The 16,359-nt window shown below is 39.8% G+C and overlaps 2 protein-coding genes across 5 annotated transcripts in view; one reads left to right on the top strand and one right to left on the bottom strand.

The window, feature by feature from the left end:
* LRRC36 (leucine rich repeat containing 36) overlaps positions 1–8,272 on the bottom strand; it is a 45,128-nt gene extending 36,856 nt beyond the window's left edge. For all 4 annotated transcript variants that reach the window (XM_059383855.1, XM_059383856.1, XM_059383857.1 and 1 more), the window contains exon 1: positions 8,177–8,272. In XM_059383855.1, the coding sequence (XP_059239838.1) occupies positions 8,177–8,246 (70 nt within the window). In that variant the 5' untranslated portion in view covers positions 8,247–8,272. The remainder of the gene's footprint in view (positions 1–8,176) is intronic.
* A 68-nt stretch (positions 8,273–8,340) lies between these two features.
* KCTD19 (potassium channel tetramerization domain containing 19) overlaps positions 8,341–16,359 on the top strand; it is a 29,614-nt gene continuing 21,595 nt past the window's right edge. The window contains exons 1-2 of the mRNA XM_059383702.1: positions 8,341–8,413; positions 12,968–13,264. Coding sequence (XP_059239685.1) covers positions 8,411–8,413; positions 12,968–13,264 — 300 coding nt within the window. The 5' untranslated portion in view covers positions 8,341–8,410. The remainder of the gene's footprint in view (positions 8,414–12,967; positions 13,265–16,359) is intronic.

The following is a 16,359-nucleotide window of genomic DNA, read 5'->3' as shown; positions in this document are numbered from 1 at the left end:
CTTTTTGATACTAACTGATAATATCACAAAAAGACCACCAGATAATTATATACTTCATGATAGAATATATACCCTCACCTATGAAGTAAATGGTATACACACTATATATTTGTCAAAATAGACAGCATCAAACAACACAAGGAGTGAATCTTAATGTAAACAACAGGCTTCAGTTCATAATAATATATTGGGGGGTGCCTGGATGGCTCAGTGGGTTAAAGCCTCTGCCTTCGGCTCGGGTCATGATCTCAGGATCCCTCATCGGGCTCTCTGCTCGGTGCGGAACCTGCTTGCTCCTTTCTCTCTGCCTGCCTCTCTGCCTGCCTCTCTGCCTGCTTGTGATCTCTGTCTGTCAAATAAATAAAAATAAAATCTTAAAAAAAATCATATATTGGTATTAGTTCATCAGTCATAACAAATGTACCACATAAATGCAAGGTACTTATAAAAGGGGAAACTGGGGAGATGTAGGGGAAGTATGAGGGGTGAAGAGGGAGCTTTTACAGAACTCTCTATACTCTCTGCTCAGCTTTTCTCTAAACCTAAAAACGCTTTAAAAATAAAATCTATTGGGCGCCTGGGTGGCTCAGTGGGTTAAGCCGCTGCCTTCGGCTCAGGTCATGATCTCAGGGTCCTGGGATCGAGTTCCGCATCAGGCTCTCTGCTCAGCAGGGAGCCTGCTTCCTCCTCTCTCTCTCTGCCTGCCTCTCTGCCTACTTGTGATCTCTCTCTGTCAAATAAATAAATAAAATCTTAAAAAAAAATAATAAAATAAAATCTATTAATAAAAAAATGAAGTACACATATGTGTCAAAATATGGATGAACCTTAAAAATATCATGCTAAGTGAAAGAAGCCAGATATAAAAGGCTATATATTGTATGATTATATTTATATGAAATATTCAGAACAGGCAAATCCACATAGCAGATTAGTGATTGCCAGGGAGGGTCTCAGGGGGAAGCTGGAAATGAGAAGTGCCTGACTAATGGGTATAAGGTTTCATTTGTGGCTGATAAAAATGTTCTGGAACTAGACAATGGTAATGGTTAAGCAAGGAACTAAGTGACACTAGATTATATACAAAAAATTTTGTAGTAGATGAATTATATTTCAAAAATTTTTTTTCCTGACTTTGAGTGCAGCTTATTGGTAGTCCTGTAGTATGCAATGATCTGGTACCCTAAGAATGTGTTATCATGGGACAAAAGCTAAGGTCAGTTATAATTTCTATCAATGCCCTGCAGCATTTCTCATGCCTTTCACTGTAGTCTGTGTAGAAGAGCAGACATTTTAATATTTTTTTAAAGGAACCAGAATTATCATTCAAATGTTAAACTGCCACAGTGATATTCCTTTATGATTCATATGAAGTGCAAGTTCTTAAGAGATTATGCATTCACTTTCAATGTTTATAAAGAGAGGGAAGACAAATAGATCAGAGATAGAATCAAACACTGCCTGTCATAGATGTCAAGAACAACAGAACAACCGTCCAATTTCAAAATTTTTTTTTAAGATTTTATTTATTTATCAGAGAGAGAGGGGGAGAGAGCGAGCACAGGCAGACAGAATGGCAGGCAGAGGCAGAGTGAGAAGCAGGTTCCCTGCTGAGCAAGGAGCCCGATGTGATACTCGATCCCAGGACGCTGGGATCATGACCTGAACCCAAGGCAGCTGCTTAACCAACTGAACTACCCAGGGATCCCTAACCGTCCAATTTTAATATATGAGCTACAGAATCCCAATGGCTCAAACCACATTTTACTTGTGAAAAAGCTTGTTTATAAAAAATAAGTAAATAAAGCTTGTTTATAATGATGAAAGAGTTTCAAACAAATAAAATCAAAAAAGCTCTCAAGAGGGGTGTCTGGGTAGCTCAGTGGGTTAAAGCCTCTGCCTTCGGCTCAGGTCATGATCCCAGAGTCCCGGGATTGAGCCCCACAGTGGGCTCTCTTCTTGCTGGGGAGCCTGCTTCCTCCTCTCTCTCTGTCTGCCTGCCACTCTGCCTACTTGTGATCTCTGTCTGTCAAATAAATAAAACTAAAAACTAAAAAAAAAAAAAAGCTCTCAAGAATCAACCTGAAAGATTTCCCACTAGCTAAAGTTGGGACAAGTTCAGCAGCAATTATGGTAATAATTGCAATAGATTAGAACACACCAAAAACACTTAAGTCCATGAATTTATAATGACACTAACAAAACAAAATAGCTTATTGGTCACTTTGAGAGGATTTTAAGAAAAAATCTGATTTTTCCAAAAATTCAAAATAAGCTGAAAAAAAGATCATAGTATTTATTCTGTCTTTCCTGTACACACTGTGCCTCAAGATAACCAAATAGTTAACAGGAAATGTCTTTTTATACATCTTACAACTAATAAAAATGGAACACAGAATTAGAAAATTATCATTTTGCAATCCCTAATTAGTGAACTTTACACAGTCATGTTTAATAGCTGATAATATCACCAAAAAATCACCAGATAATTATATACTTCATGACAGAACATATACCCTCACCTATGAAGTAGTCTTGCAAAAAACAAACAAACTTGAATCAAATCAAGCTTCACTTAACTAGCAATTCATAGGAACAAGAACAGGGGAAAATGTTAAACATCTTAGGAATGTAATGAGCAAAATCCAGACTGTAAGAAACTATTCAGGGAAAATGCCATAGTTTCTTTAAGGATAATAGAAAATGCAAGGAAAAAAAGAATGGAGGACCTATGGATCAAATAATATTTAAGACAAATATCAACTGTACAATGCTAAGTGAAATAAGTCAAAGAAAGACAAATACCTTATGATTTCACTTAAATGTGGAATTAAAAAACAAAACAAATGAGCAGAGGGGAAAAAACAATCCAAGAAACAGACTCTTTCAACTATTGAGAACAAACTGATGATGACCAGAAGGGTGAAACAGGTGATGGGGATTAAGGAGTGCAATTGTCATGGTGAGCACTGGGCGAGGCATGAAACTGTTGAATCATTATATTGTATACCTGAAATGAATATAACACTGTATGTTAACTATACTGGAATTAAAAACTTTTTAAAAAGACAAGTATCAACCAATTACAGTAGACAGTACATAGATCCTGATTCAGAAACATTTTATAGGACAGTTGGTGAATATCAAGTTACATTTGATGATATATCAAGAAATCATTATTAAGTATTTATAGGTTTATAAGTGATTATTTTTATTTTTAAAAAGATTTTATTTATTTGAGAGAGAGAGAGTGAGAGAGAGAAGATGAGAGGGGAGAAGGTCAGAGGGAGAAACAGACTCCCTGTGGAGCTGGAAGCCCGATGAGGGACTCGATCCCTAGACTCCAAAATCATGACCTGAGACGAAGGCAGTTGCTTAAACAACTGAGCTACCCTGATGCCCATAAGTGATTATTTTTAGAAGAGTTCTTTTTTTTTTTAAAGATATATATGGGTTAAAGCAGGACAGTGATTTGCTTCAAAATAAATAGTGCAGAGGTTTAGAGGTGGGTAGAAGTTAGGTGAGGTACAGGTGAAAGAAGATTGGCCATGAATTGACAATACCAGCAGAGGTAGGGTGATGGGAGTTCATTATTCTGTTGCCTCTACTCTTATATATATTTATGTACTGCCATTAATTTAAAAAATTGTAAAATAAGTGATATATGCTTGTATATGTACAGAATATTTCTGGAAAACTATCTAAGATTGCTAAGAGTGATTGTCTTTAGGAAAATAGGCCAGGTCCAGGGAAGGGGGTGTGGTCAAGACTTACTTTTCACTGTTTATATTACACATATAATAAATTAAGTGAAATATTTTTAAAAGCCAAAGTAGTGGGGCGCCTGGGTGGCTCAGTGAAGCCTCTGCCTTCAGCTCAGGTCATGATCTCAGGGTCCTGGGATCTAGCTCTGTATCGGGCTCTCTGCTCAACAGGAAGCCTTCTTCCCCCACTCTCTCTGCCTACTTGTGATCTTTCTCTTTCTGTCAAATAAATAAATAAATAAAATCTTTAAAAAAAAAAGAAAGAAACTACCCTAAACTAGTTAAAGTGATCAATGAGTTCCATGTTGCCAAATCTAACATTTTTCTGCTTGCTTAGCCTATCAAGAGCATTTGCCACAGCTGACCATTACTTCCTTGATATATTACCCTTTCTTAAATTCCAAGACACCATGTCTTCCTTCTCTATTCAAAGTCTAAGCATTGAAATACCCCAATATTAGTCTTAAACCTTCTTCTAGGGCACCTGGGTGGCTCAGTTGGTTAAGCAACTGCCTTTAGCTCAGGTCATGAGCCCACATGGGGCTCCCATCTCCATGGGGAATCTGCTTCTCCCTCTGACCTTCTCGCCTCTCATGCTCTCTCTCACTGTCTCTCTCTAAAATAAATAAAATCTTAAAAAAAACCTAAAAACCTATTCTCCATCCACATTCTCTAGTTAGGTGAGTTTACCCATTTCCATTGCTTTAAATATTACTTATTTGTCAATGTCTCCCTAAATTTACAACTCTAATGCTGACCTCTCTCCTCTGAGATCTAGACTTGTATATCCAGTGTTGCCTACTAAAAATCTTACATTTGAATGTCTAGCAGGTATTTTAAACTTAACATGTTCAAAACAGCACTCTTGATTCCCCTTTCCCAAGTCAATATTTCCCTCAGTCTTTGTGATCTCTCTAAATAAATAGCACCAATGTCCCCCCAGTAATAACTGAACCCAAATCTAAGTGTTATCTTTGAAGCCTCCTTTTCCTCATCTCCCATATTCATCTCCCATTTTTTTGGTAAGTCTTCACTTATCTACCCACAAAATACACCTTGACTCTGTCCACTTCTTTTTATCTCCACTGTCATCTCCTAGTCTAAGCCATTCATTATCTCTTATCTGGACTACTATAACAGGCTTCTAATGGGTGAGAGTCATATTTTAAAAATAAGTATTAGATCAGGACACATCCCTGCTTAAAATGCTTTCATGAAAACCGACAAGCTGATTCTAAAATTTTAAAAGAGAATAAAGGGCTAAGAATAGCCTAGACAACTTTGAAGGAGAAAGAGGAAAGTAAAGTGAAGGAGGGCACTGACTTTACCAGTTATCGAAACCTACTGTTAACCCATAGTAGTTAAAAAAGCGTGATACTGGTGTAGGAATAGACAAACAGAACAGTGGAACAGAACAGAGGGCGTACAAACAGATTTACAAAGGAACTTGGAATATAGCAGATACTATAAATAGGTTCTAAGGAAACTGGCTACCAGTATAAAAAATACAATTATATCAAATCACATATCATATATAAAAATAAATTCCAGGTTGATTAGATTTAAGGAAGAGCAAAGCAGAAATTTTAGGGAAAAAAAGTCATTAGTATAGGGAGAAACTTCAAAATTAAGACCAAAAAATCACAAATCATAAGGAAAAATAAACTTGACTACCTTAAGATGAAAATTTTCTGCATGACAAAGGATAATTTAAACATGGGGAAGGGTGCCTGGGTGGCTCAGATGGTTAAGCGTCTGCTTTTGGCTCAGGTCATGATCCCAGGGTCCTAGGATAGAGTCCCGCATGGGGCTCCCTGCTCTGCGGGGAGCCTGCTTCTCCCTCTCCCTCTACTGCTCCTTCTGCTTGTGCTCTTTCATTCTCTCTCTGTCAAATAAATAAATATAATTTTTAACAACTAAAAGAAATGTATGGGAATTTTTTAGTACATGGAAGTATGACAACAAACAAATATATAAAACAGTCTATAACTGCACCACAAGCTCACAAGAAAATCCCTTTGGACATTAAAAAGAAAAATACTTTTTACTTAGCCAGAAAATTCCAACAGTAAAGTACAGAATAAAAGTGAAAGCCTTTCTCCCCAAAGATGACCACTGTGTTTTGCTTAATTTTATAATGCATATACCAGCTCATTAATTTAATTCAAAGTATCTGTTTTATTGATTAAAAAAGCAAATTGCTAAATAATAGATATGCTCTTATATCTTAAAAAAATACCTATGTGTGTATGTTTGTATAAGTAATGGAAAAGGTATGGAAAGAGGGAGAGGGAGGAACATTTTTTTTTACTTTAGATAGTTCTGCATTGCTTGAATTGTCAGAATAAGCACAATTAATTTTCTTACTCCGATGACTGTAATAAAACAAGGAAACAAAAACAAGCAAAATATATCTGCCTTGTGCCATTACAGCTGAAGAATATAAGAAGAACATGCCCCACCCCCAAAAGAAAAAACTCAATCAATATTCTTTAAAAAGGCAAGAAAAGAACAAAAGTGTATCAAATCAATAAAGCTTTTCTTAGCTAGCTTGTAACATAAGAGAGCTCAAAGTAGTTTGGAAAAGAAAAGATAAACCTGAAATATCTGCATCATTCTATTGATATGCACACCACACCACTAACTTTGGTTGGGGTGGAAGGATTTCCAGAAGAAGGAAAGATTAATAACCTCTTTGTTCATTTATGTAATGTCTGTTATAGTATGTGCTAGTTTTTATAAATTTTAAATAATAATTTTTAAACAAGATAAACCTGAATTATTTCATATTCCACAAATATGGAAGAAAGACAACTTTTTGTTATGGTTACAGCACAGGCTCCAGACTCAAGAGTCCTGGGTTAATAAACCCTGGTCACTTTGGGCAGGAAACTAAAACTAATTTTAATATATCTGTAAATTAGGCACAATAACAACATCTGCTTTACAGGCTTGTTATGGGGATTAAATATTGCGGGGGAAGGGGGTGGGCAGGAGCATATAACTCAGGGCCTGGCATTAAGGATAGAGCAAATTTTGGGCGCCTGGGTGGCTCAGTGGGTTAAGCCTCTGCCTTCAGCTCAGGTCATGATCTCAGGGTCCTGGGATCTGATGGGCAGGGAGCCTGCTTCCTCCCTCTCTCTCTCTGCCTGCCTCTCTGCCTACTTGTGATCTCTCTCTCTCTTTCTGTCAAATAAATAAATAAATAAATTTTAAAAGATTTTATTTATTTGACAGAGAGAGAGATCACAGGTAGGCAGAGAGACAGGCAGAGAGAGAGCAGGGAAGCAGGCTCCCCGCTGAGCAGAGAACCGGATGCGGGCCTAGATCCCAGGACCCTGAGACCATGACCTGAGCCGGAAGGCAGAGTAATGGAAAAGGTACTCAGTGGGTTGAGCCACCCAGGCACCCAAAATAAATACATTCTTTTTTTTTTTTTTTAAAGATTTTTTTATTTTTATTTTTATTTATTTGACAGAACACAAGTAGGCAGAGAGGCAGCCAGAGAGAGAGGAGGAAGCAGGCTCCCTGCTGAGCAGAGAGCCCGATGCAGGACTCGATCCCAGGACCCTGAGATCATGACCTGAGCCGAAGGCAGCGGCTTAACCCACTGAGCCACCCAGGTGCCCAAAATAAATACATTCTTTAAAAAAAAAAAAAAAGTATAGAGTAAATTTAATAAGGGTAAAAGCTGAATTAGGAATGCTGGTAACTTTCCCAACAGGTCTACTCCTTAGACACTCAGAAAACAAGTTCTGCGAATCAGAGCCCAGGTCAAAGGCGGGCTACGCAGTTCGTCAGCCACTGGCCCTTGTTTTCACAACCGAGGCCCCTTTCGGAGAGTCTCTAAAAAAGAGGGCACACATTCCGATGGATCAAAGAAAGGGCCAAGTTCTTGAGGCAGAGACTAGACGAAGAGAGGGACTGATAAGGGCACATCCTTTCTCATTTTATCCCAAACACCCTTTCTCATTTTACCGCAAAGGCTTCCTGGGCCTGAAATTTTCAAAAACTGCCAAATGAACGCCCTTCGTGCCCTCCTCAGGAGCACAGCGACCTCCAAAGCGCTTCTCAGCTCGTCCCTCCTCCCCCCAATGGCCCTCTTGGGGCTCCGTTTCCTTCCATTAGCTCAGACTCTGTCCAGTTCCTGGTTTCTGCCCGTAGTGGCCTGCCTATCCACTTTCTCCTCCACTTCAGACTCCGTTCGTCTCCCTCAATTCCTCGCCCTCCTCCCCACACTCTCAGGTCACTTCACGACTCTTCTGCCTCAATAACCCCTCCTCTGCCTCAGGGACCGCTCCTCTGCGCCATTCCCCCGCGTCAACCTGAGGTTCCCCCACCTCTGCCTCAGTTTTCTCCCCTCAGCGTCAGGCCCCACGCTCCCCGCCCCGGTCCTCCCGTCCTGGCCCTACCGGGCTGCTCCAGACTCAGCGCCCCCAGGCGGCGGATGCCTTCCTCGTCCAGATCCCACTGCTCCGCCATGCCCGCCCGCCCCTCACCTGTCTCGGTCCACGAGACAGGCTCGCGCACGCCAGGTCCCGCCCCCCGCCGCAGGCTCCGCCCCCCGCCCCCCGCGTGCCGCCCATCACCCCAGGCCGTTAGGGCACTGATCGCGCGCCTGCCCGCCTGCCTCAAGAGTCCCGACTATGGTATGGATCCCGCCCTGGCGGGGGCGCCAAAAACACCAAAGCGGCGAATGGGGAGGCGATGTGGCCAAGGGTTAGGACCTGGTTCTGGGACACGGGATGGGATAGGGCTCCAGCTTTGAAGGGTTTGAGGTCTGGCTCTGTGGGGTTGGAAGAATGCGCCTGTTTTGAAGGATGATGTGTTCTACTTTGAGGTTCTGGGGTACTTCAGGTCTGAGAGGTGGAGGGTATGCCTCTTAACGAGGTCAAGTTCTTGATGGCTCAGCGTTTGAAGCTGTTGACTCTGAGACAAGGCGGTGGCCAGCGGGGGCGTGGTGGGGAAGTGTCCAGATCTGAAGGAGTGGGGAAGGGGGTGGGCGGGGGCAGCTCTCTGATAGGGAGGGAGCCCCAGATCGGACCGTTGGTGAACTTGGCTCGGAGGAGTTGAAGTCCTGTCTTTAGATCTAGACAGGTTCTAGCTCTAGAAATTTAGGCTCTAGCTCTAGAAATTGATTTGGAAGTGCTCCTTTGGGAGCGAGGAGCAGTGCGGAAAGGACAAATACTCTTTGGAATGGGCTGGAGATGATTATGCTAGGGCTACCCCATTTCCTATAGTCAGTTTGGCAAGAAACCTTTTGTCCTTCAAGTGCTACAGGTCCCCCAAGCTTGCCTCTGACTGAAGGCTCTCCCCAGGCTGGGATACTTCTAGGCTAGCAAACTCCTGTGCAGTCTTTGGAAAGAGAACTCTAGAAAGAGCAGCCACATCCTTAATCCCTACCCTCACTCCACCAGGTATCTCTTGAGAGCCCACCTGTGGATGAGTCACGTAGGTGTAAGAAGGAGGCAAACTCTTGAGCCAAGATACTCTAGTCAAAGCCTATCCTTAATAAGAACAGAGGACTGAGAACAGAGCTGTGACTCACCTTCCAGGAGTGGGTTTTCTTTGGCAGCCAAAATCTGCATAGTAGGAGCACTTACACTGAGCTGTCAACCAGCTAGTTACCTTTAAGAAAAGCAGAAAGCAAAATCAAGAGTCCTTGCATATTTATGCTTTCTGGTCTAGGTGGGACCCTTATTTACCATCAGCTTGTCATGCTCCGCTGTAGCCATTTTTAAAGAGGGCCAGGACTCAAAATCCTAGCTTAGTTCATTAGATTGGCTTTTCTTCCTGAACTTCCGTGAATCATGACACCATTTAAAAATCTGTAATCTTTCTCATGACCCGTTTAACTCTTCTAGCCTCAAATGTGGCATATATAATTGCCCTTCTTTACACCTGAATATAGACCAGGTTATTTTAAGAGAAAGGAACTCCACTCACTTCTTTGTTGTATGCATTTATTTTCCTTCCTCAGCTGTCAAAATGGAAGATACAGGTTTTGTTGGAGAAGTAGGCCTTTCCTTTCTTTAGCAACCACCTCTTTAACACTCTACCCCCCCCACCAACATTTTAATGCAAATTTTGAAAGATTCAGAGAGGGTGAAAGAACTATATACCCACTGCCTGCATTCTACAGTGACCATCTTGCTGTATTTATCACATGTCCATCTTTCCATCCCTTTATCAATTCATATGGGTTTGCTGATGCATTTCAAAATGTTATAAACATCAGTACATTGCACCCCAATTGCTTCAGCATGCATAATTTTTACTTAGAATTCAAAATTATTTAATGGCTCTTTTTAAGGTGCAATTTTTATGCTATTTACCACCTTTTTTTTTTTTTATTTATTTGACAGAGAACACAAGTAGGTAGAGAGGCAGGCAGAGAGAGAGAGAGAGGGGCAGGCTCTGCACTGAGCAGAGAGCCCGATGCAGGGCTCGATCCCAGGATCCTGGGATCATGACCTGGGCCGAAGGCAGAGGCTTTAACCCACTGAGCCACCCAGGCACCCCTAAATTTTGTTTATAAGGGTAGTGTTCCTTGAGTGTTTTTTTTTCTTTAAAGATTTTGTTTATGTGACAGACAGAGGTCACAAGTAGACAGAGAGGCAGGCAGAGAGAGAGAGAGGGAAGCAGGCTCCCTGTTGAGCAGAGAGCCCGATGGGGGGCTTGATCACAGGACCCCGAGATCATGACCTGAGACGAAGGCAGAGGCTTAACCCACTGAGCCACCCAGCCGCCCTGAGTGTTTATTTTAAAATCTGATACAGATGGTTTGTGTGTTCATATGTTCTACTTTTCTATAGTGTTGATAAGCTAAGTCATCTTTTTAAAATTCTTTCTTTATTAACATATAATGTATTATTTGTTTCAGGGAAACAAGTCTGTGATTCTTCAGTCTTAGACAATTCATAGCCCTCACCATAGCATATACCATCCCCAGTGTCCATCCCTTCCTCCCCCCTCCCCTCCAGCAACCCTCAGTTTGTTTCATGAGATTAAGAGTCTCTTGTGGTTTGTCTACCTCTCTGCTTTCCTCTTGTTTCATTTTTCTCTCCCTTCCGCTATGATCCTGTCTTGTTTCTCAAGTTCCTCATATCAGTGAGGATCAGCAGTTGATCAACATTGGGTTGTTTCTAATGTTTGGCTGTTATGAATAATGCTTCTGTGAACATTCATCTGCAAGTTTTTGTGTGGACATAGGTTTCATTTCTCTTGAATATATAACTAGAAGTGGAATTGCTGGGCCATATAGTAACTACATGTTTAATATTTTGATGAACCACTAAACTGCTTCCCAGAGTAGCTGCACCACTTTACACTCTCGCCAGTAGTGTTAGAAGGTTCCAGTTTCTCTAACCCTTGTCAACACTTGTCGTCTATCACTTTGATTCAGATCATTCTACTGGGTGTGAAGTGGTATCTCATTGCAAGTTTTGATTTGCATTGCCCTCATGGCAAATGATGTTAAGTATATTTTCATGTGCTATTGATCATTTATATATCTCCTTTAGAGAAATGTCTTTTTAGATTTTTTACTCCCCTTTTAAATTTGATTGTCCATATTTTTATTATTTATTATTGAGTTGTAAGAGTTATTTATGTAGTCTAAATACAATTTCTTTATCAGATATGTGATTTGCAAATATTTTGTTTCATTATATGGGGTTGTCTTTTTACTTGCTGGCATCTTTTGAAGCACAAAAGTTTTTAATTTTGATGAAGTTTTATTTGTTTGTTTCACTTGTGCTTTCTGTATCTCATCTAAGAAGGCATTACCTAATCTAAGATCATGAGGATTTTATGTTTTCTTCTAAGGGTTTCATATTTTTAGCTCTTAATTTTAGGTTTGGTCCATTTGGCGTTAATTTTTGTGTATGGTGTAATGTGGGGGGTCTAACTACTACTTCTCCTTCCTCCTCTTCCTCCCTCTTCCTCCTCCTCCTCTTCTTCTTCCTCTTCCTTCTGTTCTTCTTCCTCTTCCTCCTCTTCCTTCTCCTCTTCTTCCTCCTCTCTTCTTCTCTTTCTTCTTCTTTTGCACATGGATGTCCAGTTGTCTCAGCACTATTTTTTGAAAAGGCTGTTCTTTACCCATTGGATTGCCTTGGCTCTCTTATAAAATTCAATTAATCATAAATGTAAAGGTTTATTTCTGGACTCTCAATGGCATTCCACTTATCCCTATGTTTTCCTTATACCAATAACACATTATTTTGATTACTGTAGCATTTTAGTGTGAATCATCAAATTTTGTTCTTGTTGGGGCGGCTGGGTGGCTCATTCAGTTAAGTGTCTAACTCTTGATTCCAGGTCAGGTTAGATCAAGCCCCACTTTGGGCTCCAAGCTTAGCAGGGAGTTGACTTGAGATTCTCTCCCTCTGCCCCTCCCCTCACTCTCTCTACCAAATTAATGAATTAATTTTAAAATTCTGTTCTCCTTTTTCAAGAGTATTTTTTTCTATTTGGGGTCCCTTATATTTCCATATGAATTTTAATGTCAGCTTGCCAATTTTTGCACACACACAAAAAAGGCAGCTGGAATTTTCATAGGGACTATGTTCAATCTGTAGATTAATTTGGAGAGTATTCCAATCCTAACAGTATTAAATCTTCTGATTGGTAAACATGAGATGTTTTTGCATTTACTTAGGTCTTTTAAAATTTATTTCAGCTATGTTTTGAACTTTTCAGAGTACAAGTATTACCTTTGTTTTATTAAGTTTATTCCTAAATATTTTGTTCTTTTTGATACTGTTGGAATAGAATTGTTTTCTTAGTTTCATTTTTGGATTGTTCATTGCTAGTGTATTAAAATCCAGTGACTCAGTCAGTTAAACATCCAACTTCTGATTTTAGCTCAGTTCATGCTCAGGATTGTGAGTTCAGGTCCCTCAATAGGCTCATGCTTGATGTGGAGCTTCCTTGAGATCCTCTCTCTCCCTTTGCCTCTGCCCACTCCCCCAACTCTTGCACACACACACACTCTCTCTCCCTCTCAAATAAATACATAAATAAAATTTAAAAATAAAAATACAATTGATATATATATCTTTCACCCTTGTTGAACTCATTTATAATAATTTCATAGTGAATTCCTTGGGATTTCACCTGCAAATAGTCTTACTTCTTCCTTTCCAATATGGATGCTTTTTATTTCTTTTTCTTGTGTAGCTCTGTTTTCGTTCTTCTTTTAGGAGGAGCCTGGCATGCCTCATGAATCAGCAGAGGATTTGTTTCATTTCAACGTTGGGGGCTGGCATTTCTCAGTTCCCAGAAGCAAACTCGCTCAGTTTCCAGACTCCCTGCTATGGAAAGAGGCTTCAGCCTTGACCTCTTTGGAAAGCCAGAGGCTATTCATTGACAGAGATGGTTCCACATTTAGGCATGTGCATTATTATCTCTACACTTCCAAACTCTCCTTCTCCAGTTGTGCAGAACTGAACTTACTCTATGAGCAAGCACTGGGTTTGCAGCTGATGCCTTTGTTGCAGGTAAGATACTCTTGTCTTAGAAGAGTGATCAGAAACATAGGACTTATATCAATCACTAAGTGTTGGGTTCTTTCATGTATTGGTTGCTGAGATGACCCTCTTAATGGGGAAGTATGATGAATGAGTTAAAGTAATAAGTAAACTGAATAAATGATTTCATCCTGACTGTACCTTACCTCTACCAGTAGCCACCACATTTCCAGGATGGAACTTAACCAGCTGCGGAGTTGGTTCCTTGACTCTTAGAAATTGTATTTTAACATTCTTCTTGAATCTTAATTTTTCTCCAGACTACAGAAACCACTTCTTTTTTTTCTTTTCTTCTTCTTTTCTTTTTTTGTAGATCTTATTTATTTATTTGACATACAGAGGTCACAAGTAGGCAGAGAGGCAGGCAGAGAGAGAGAGAGGAAGGGAAGCAGGCTCCCTGCTGAGCAGAGAGGCCAATGTGGCGCTTGATCCCAGGGCCCCGGGATCATGACCTGAGCTGAAGGCAGAGGCTTAACCCACTGAGCCACCCAGGCGCCCCCAGAAACCATTTCTATAGCTTATCTTAAGTAGTTTATTCTTAGTTTTTGGACAATGATTTTCCTTTTAACCTAGAAAAGCTAAATATTATGACTGGAAAGGACCATTGGCCATGCTCCATATTAATCCCGCTGTCTGGACAAAGTGTTGTTTATGGGATCCATCTCCATAAGCACTGACCTGATAAGTCACAGTTCATCTCAGTGCACTACCAGCTGTGCCTCCCTAACACCTCTTAGAAGAAAATTGAGGTAGATCTTGCATATCTGGGTCATATAGGAATGAGAACATTTCACACTGTTTTTGTAGGTATTCCTTACTAAATAACTTAATGTTTTTTCTTAAAAGTTATTATATATTTGGAAATCAAAACCCTAAAAAAACCCTTAACATAGCCCAACACAAGTTGTTGTAGTGGTCTTTTCTTTTTATTTTTTTAAGGCTACCCACCTGAAATAAAATTTTTTTCAACTACCTCTGCAATGGAGTGCTAGAATAATTACAAGTGGCTTCAAAAATACTTACATACCCTGGAATATCAAGATTGCTGATGACTCTATGCCAAAGCACTGATTCTGTGGGGAAAAAGAAGGAGTCACATGTTCATTACAGAAAATCAGAGATCAAGGCAATTTTTTGAAGAACCATTTTAAAGAACACAAGCCCGTTATACAAACAGTTTATAAAGCCCTTTAATTCCTTTCCTATCCTCACTTTCCAAACTGAAACAAAATCCATATAGGAAGCAACTTCAGAATAGGAGGTAACAACTCACAGGCCAATGAGTGGGTCCAATTCCAAAGTTCCAAGTTGTGTGAGCAGTAGTTGAAGAATCATGTGGATCTGCGTCCCTAAAGATACAGTAAAACAAGTGCTTATGTTTTGGAAATAGTGTTTTCAAAGAAATAAACACTTAAGCTGGTCTAATTGAAGTGATGTTTATTCTTTGAAGCAGAGTATAAATACAGCTGGAGAATCAATAGCCATCTCAAGCAAATCAACAGCCTCACACATTTCCATCACTTTCCCCACTGCTAAGGCCTGTCCAAAAATCCGGTTCTTGCATAAATGTATGAATGCTTTCCTTGGAGAAAATGGGAGTTTTCCAATTATTAGTCTAAAGACTATTCTCAGGCAGTCCAACTTAATGCATTCAGCCAGTATTTATTGAAAACATTTTGGGTAGCAGGCATTATTCTTGTGGTCTTTAAGGAAAACATGGAATGAACCAACAAAAATAAAATGAAAGCCACAAGTAATTTTAAATTTTCTAGTAGCCATATTTTTAAAAAACTAAAAAGTAACATTAATTTTAATAATATTTTCTTTAACTCAGCATATTTATTTTATTTTATTTTATTTTATTTTATTTTATTTTATTTTATTTATTTGACAGAGAGAGATCACAAGCAGGCAGAGAGGCAGGCAGAGAGAGAGAGAGAAAGAGGGAAGCAGGCTCCCGGCTGAGCAGAGAGCCCGATGCGGGACCTTATCCCAGGACCCTGAGATCATGATCTGAGCCGAAGGCAGCGGCTTAACCCACTGACCCACCCAGGCGCCCTAACTCAACATATTTAAAGTGTATATCTTTACAGCATGTGATCAGTATTTTAAAACTGATATATTTTACATTTTTTGTACAAAGTCTTAAAAATCTGAGGTGTGGGGCACCTGGGTGGCTCAGTGGGTTAAGCTGCTGCCTTCAGCTCAGGTCATGATCTCAGGGTCCTGGGATCGAGTCCCGCATCGGGCTCTCTGCTCAGCAGGGAGCCTGCTTCCCCCTCTCACTCTGCCTGCCTCTCTGCCTACTTGTGATCTCTCTCTGTCAAATAAATAAATAAAATCTTTAAAAAAAAAATCTGAGGTGTGTTTTACACTTATAACCCATCTCAGATTCAGAAGATTGCATTTCAATATATACTTACAGCTTCTTTGGAAAACAGTCTGGCAGTTCCTCAAAAAATTAGAGTTATCATGCGACCCAATTGATTCCACTTCTAAGTCTGTACCCAAGAAAAATTAAAACTTATGTCCACACAAAAACTTGTAAGCAAATGTTCAAAGCAGCATTATTCATAGTAGCCAAGAAGTAGAAACAATCCTTGTGTTTTATCAGCTGATAAATAACAAACAAATGTATATCCATAAAATGGAATATTTTTGTCAGTAAAAAGGAATGCAGTATTGATAAATGTAACAACAAGGATGAGCTTTAAACATTATGCTAAGAGAAAGAAGTCAGACACAGAGGACCATATTGTGTATGATTTAATTTATATAAAATGTGCATAATAGGCAAAGTTATAGAGACAGAAAGTAGATTAGTTGTTGCCTAGAGCTGAGGTACAGTGGGGGAAGGATAAGGTGAAGAGGATTGGCAATGACTGTAAATGGGTACAAAGTTACTTTTTAGGATGTTGAAATAGATAGTGATGGTGACTGCACAGCTCTGTGAGCATACTAAAAACCAGTGAACTGTACAACTTAAATTGGAGATTTTATCATTCATATTATATATAATAAGAATGCATTTCACATAAAATACATTTCAATAAAACTATAAAAAA

The sequence above is a fragment of the Mustela nigripes genome, chromosome 17 (genome assembly GCF_022355385.1).
Source record: "Mustela nigripes isolate SB6536 chromosome 17, MUSNIG.SB6536, whole genome shotgun sequence".
Lineage (NCBI taxonomy): Eukaryota > Metazoa > Chordata > Mammalia > Carnivora > Mustelidae > Mustela > Mustela nigripes.
Note: the sequence above shows the minus strand (reverse complement) of the source record. Positions and strands in the feature narration are given on the sequence as shown.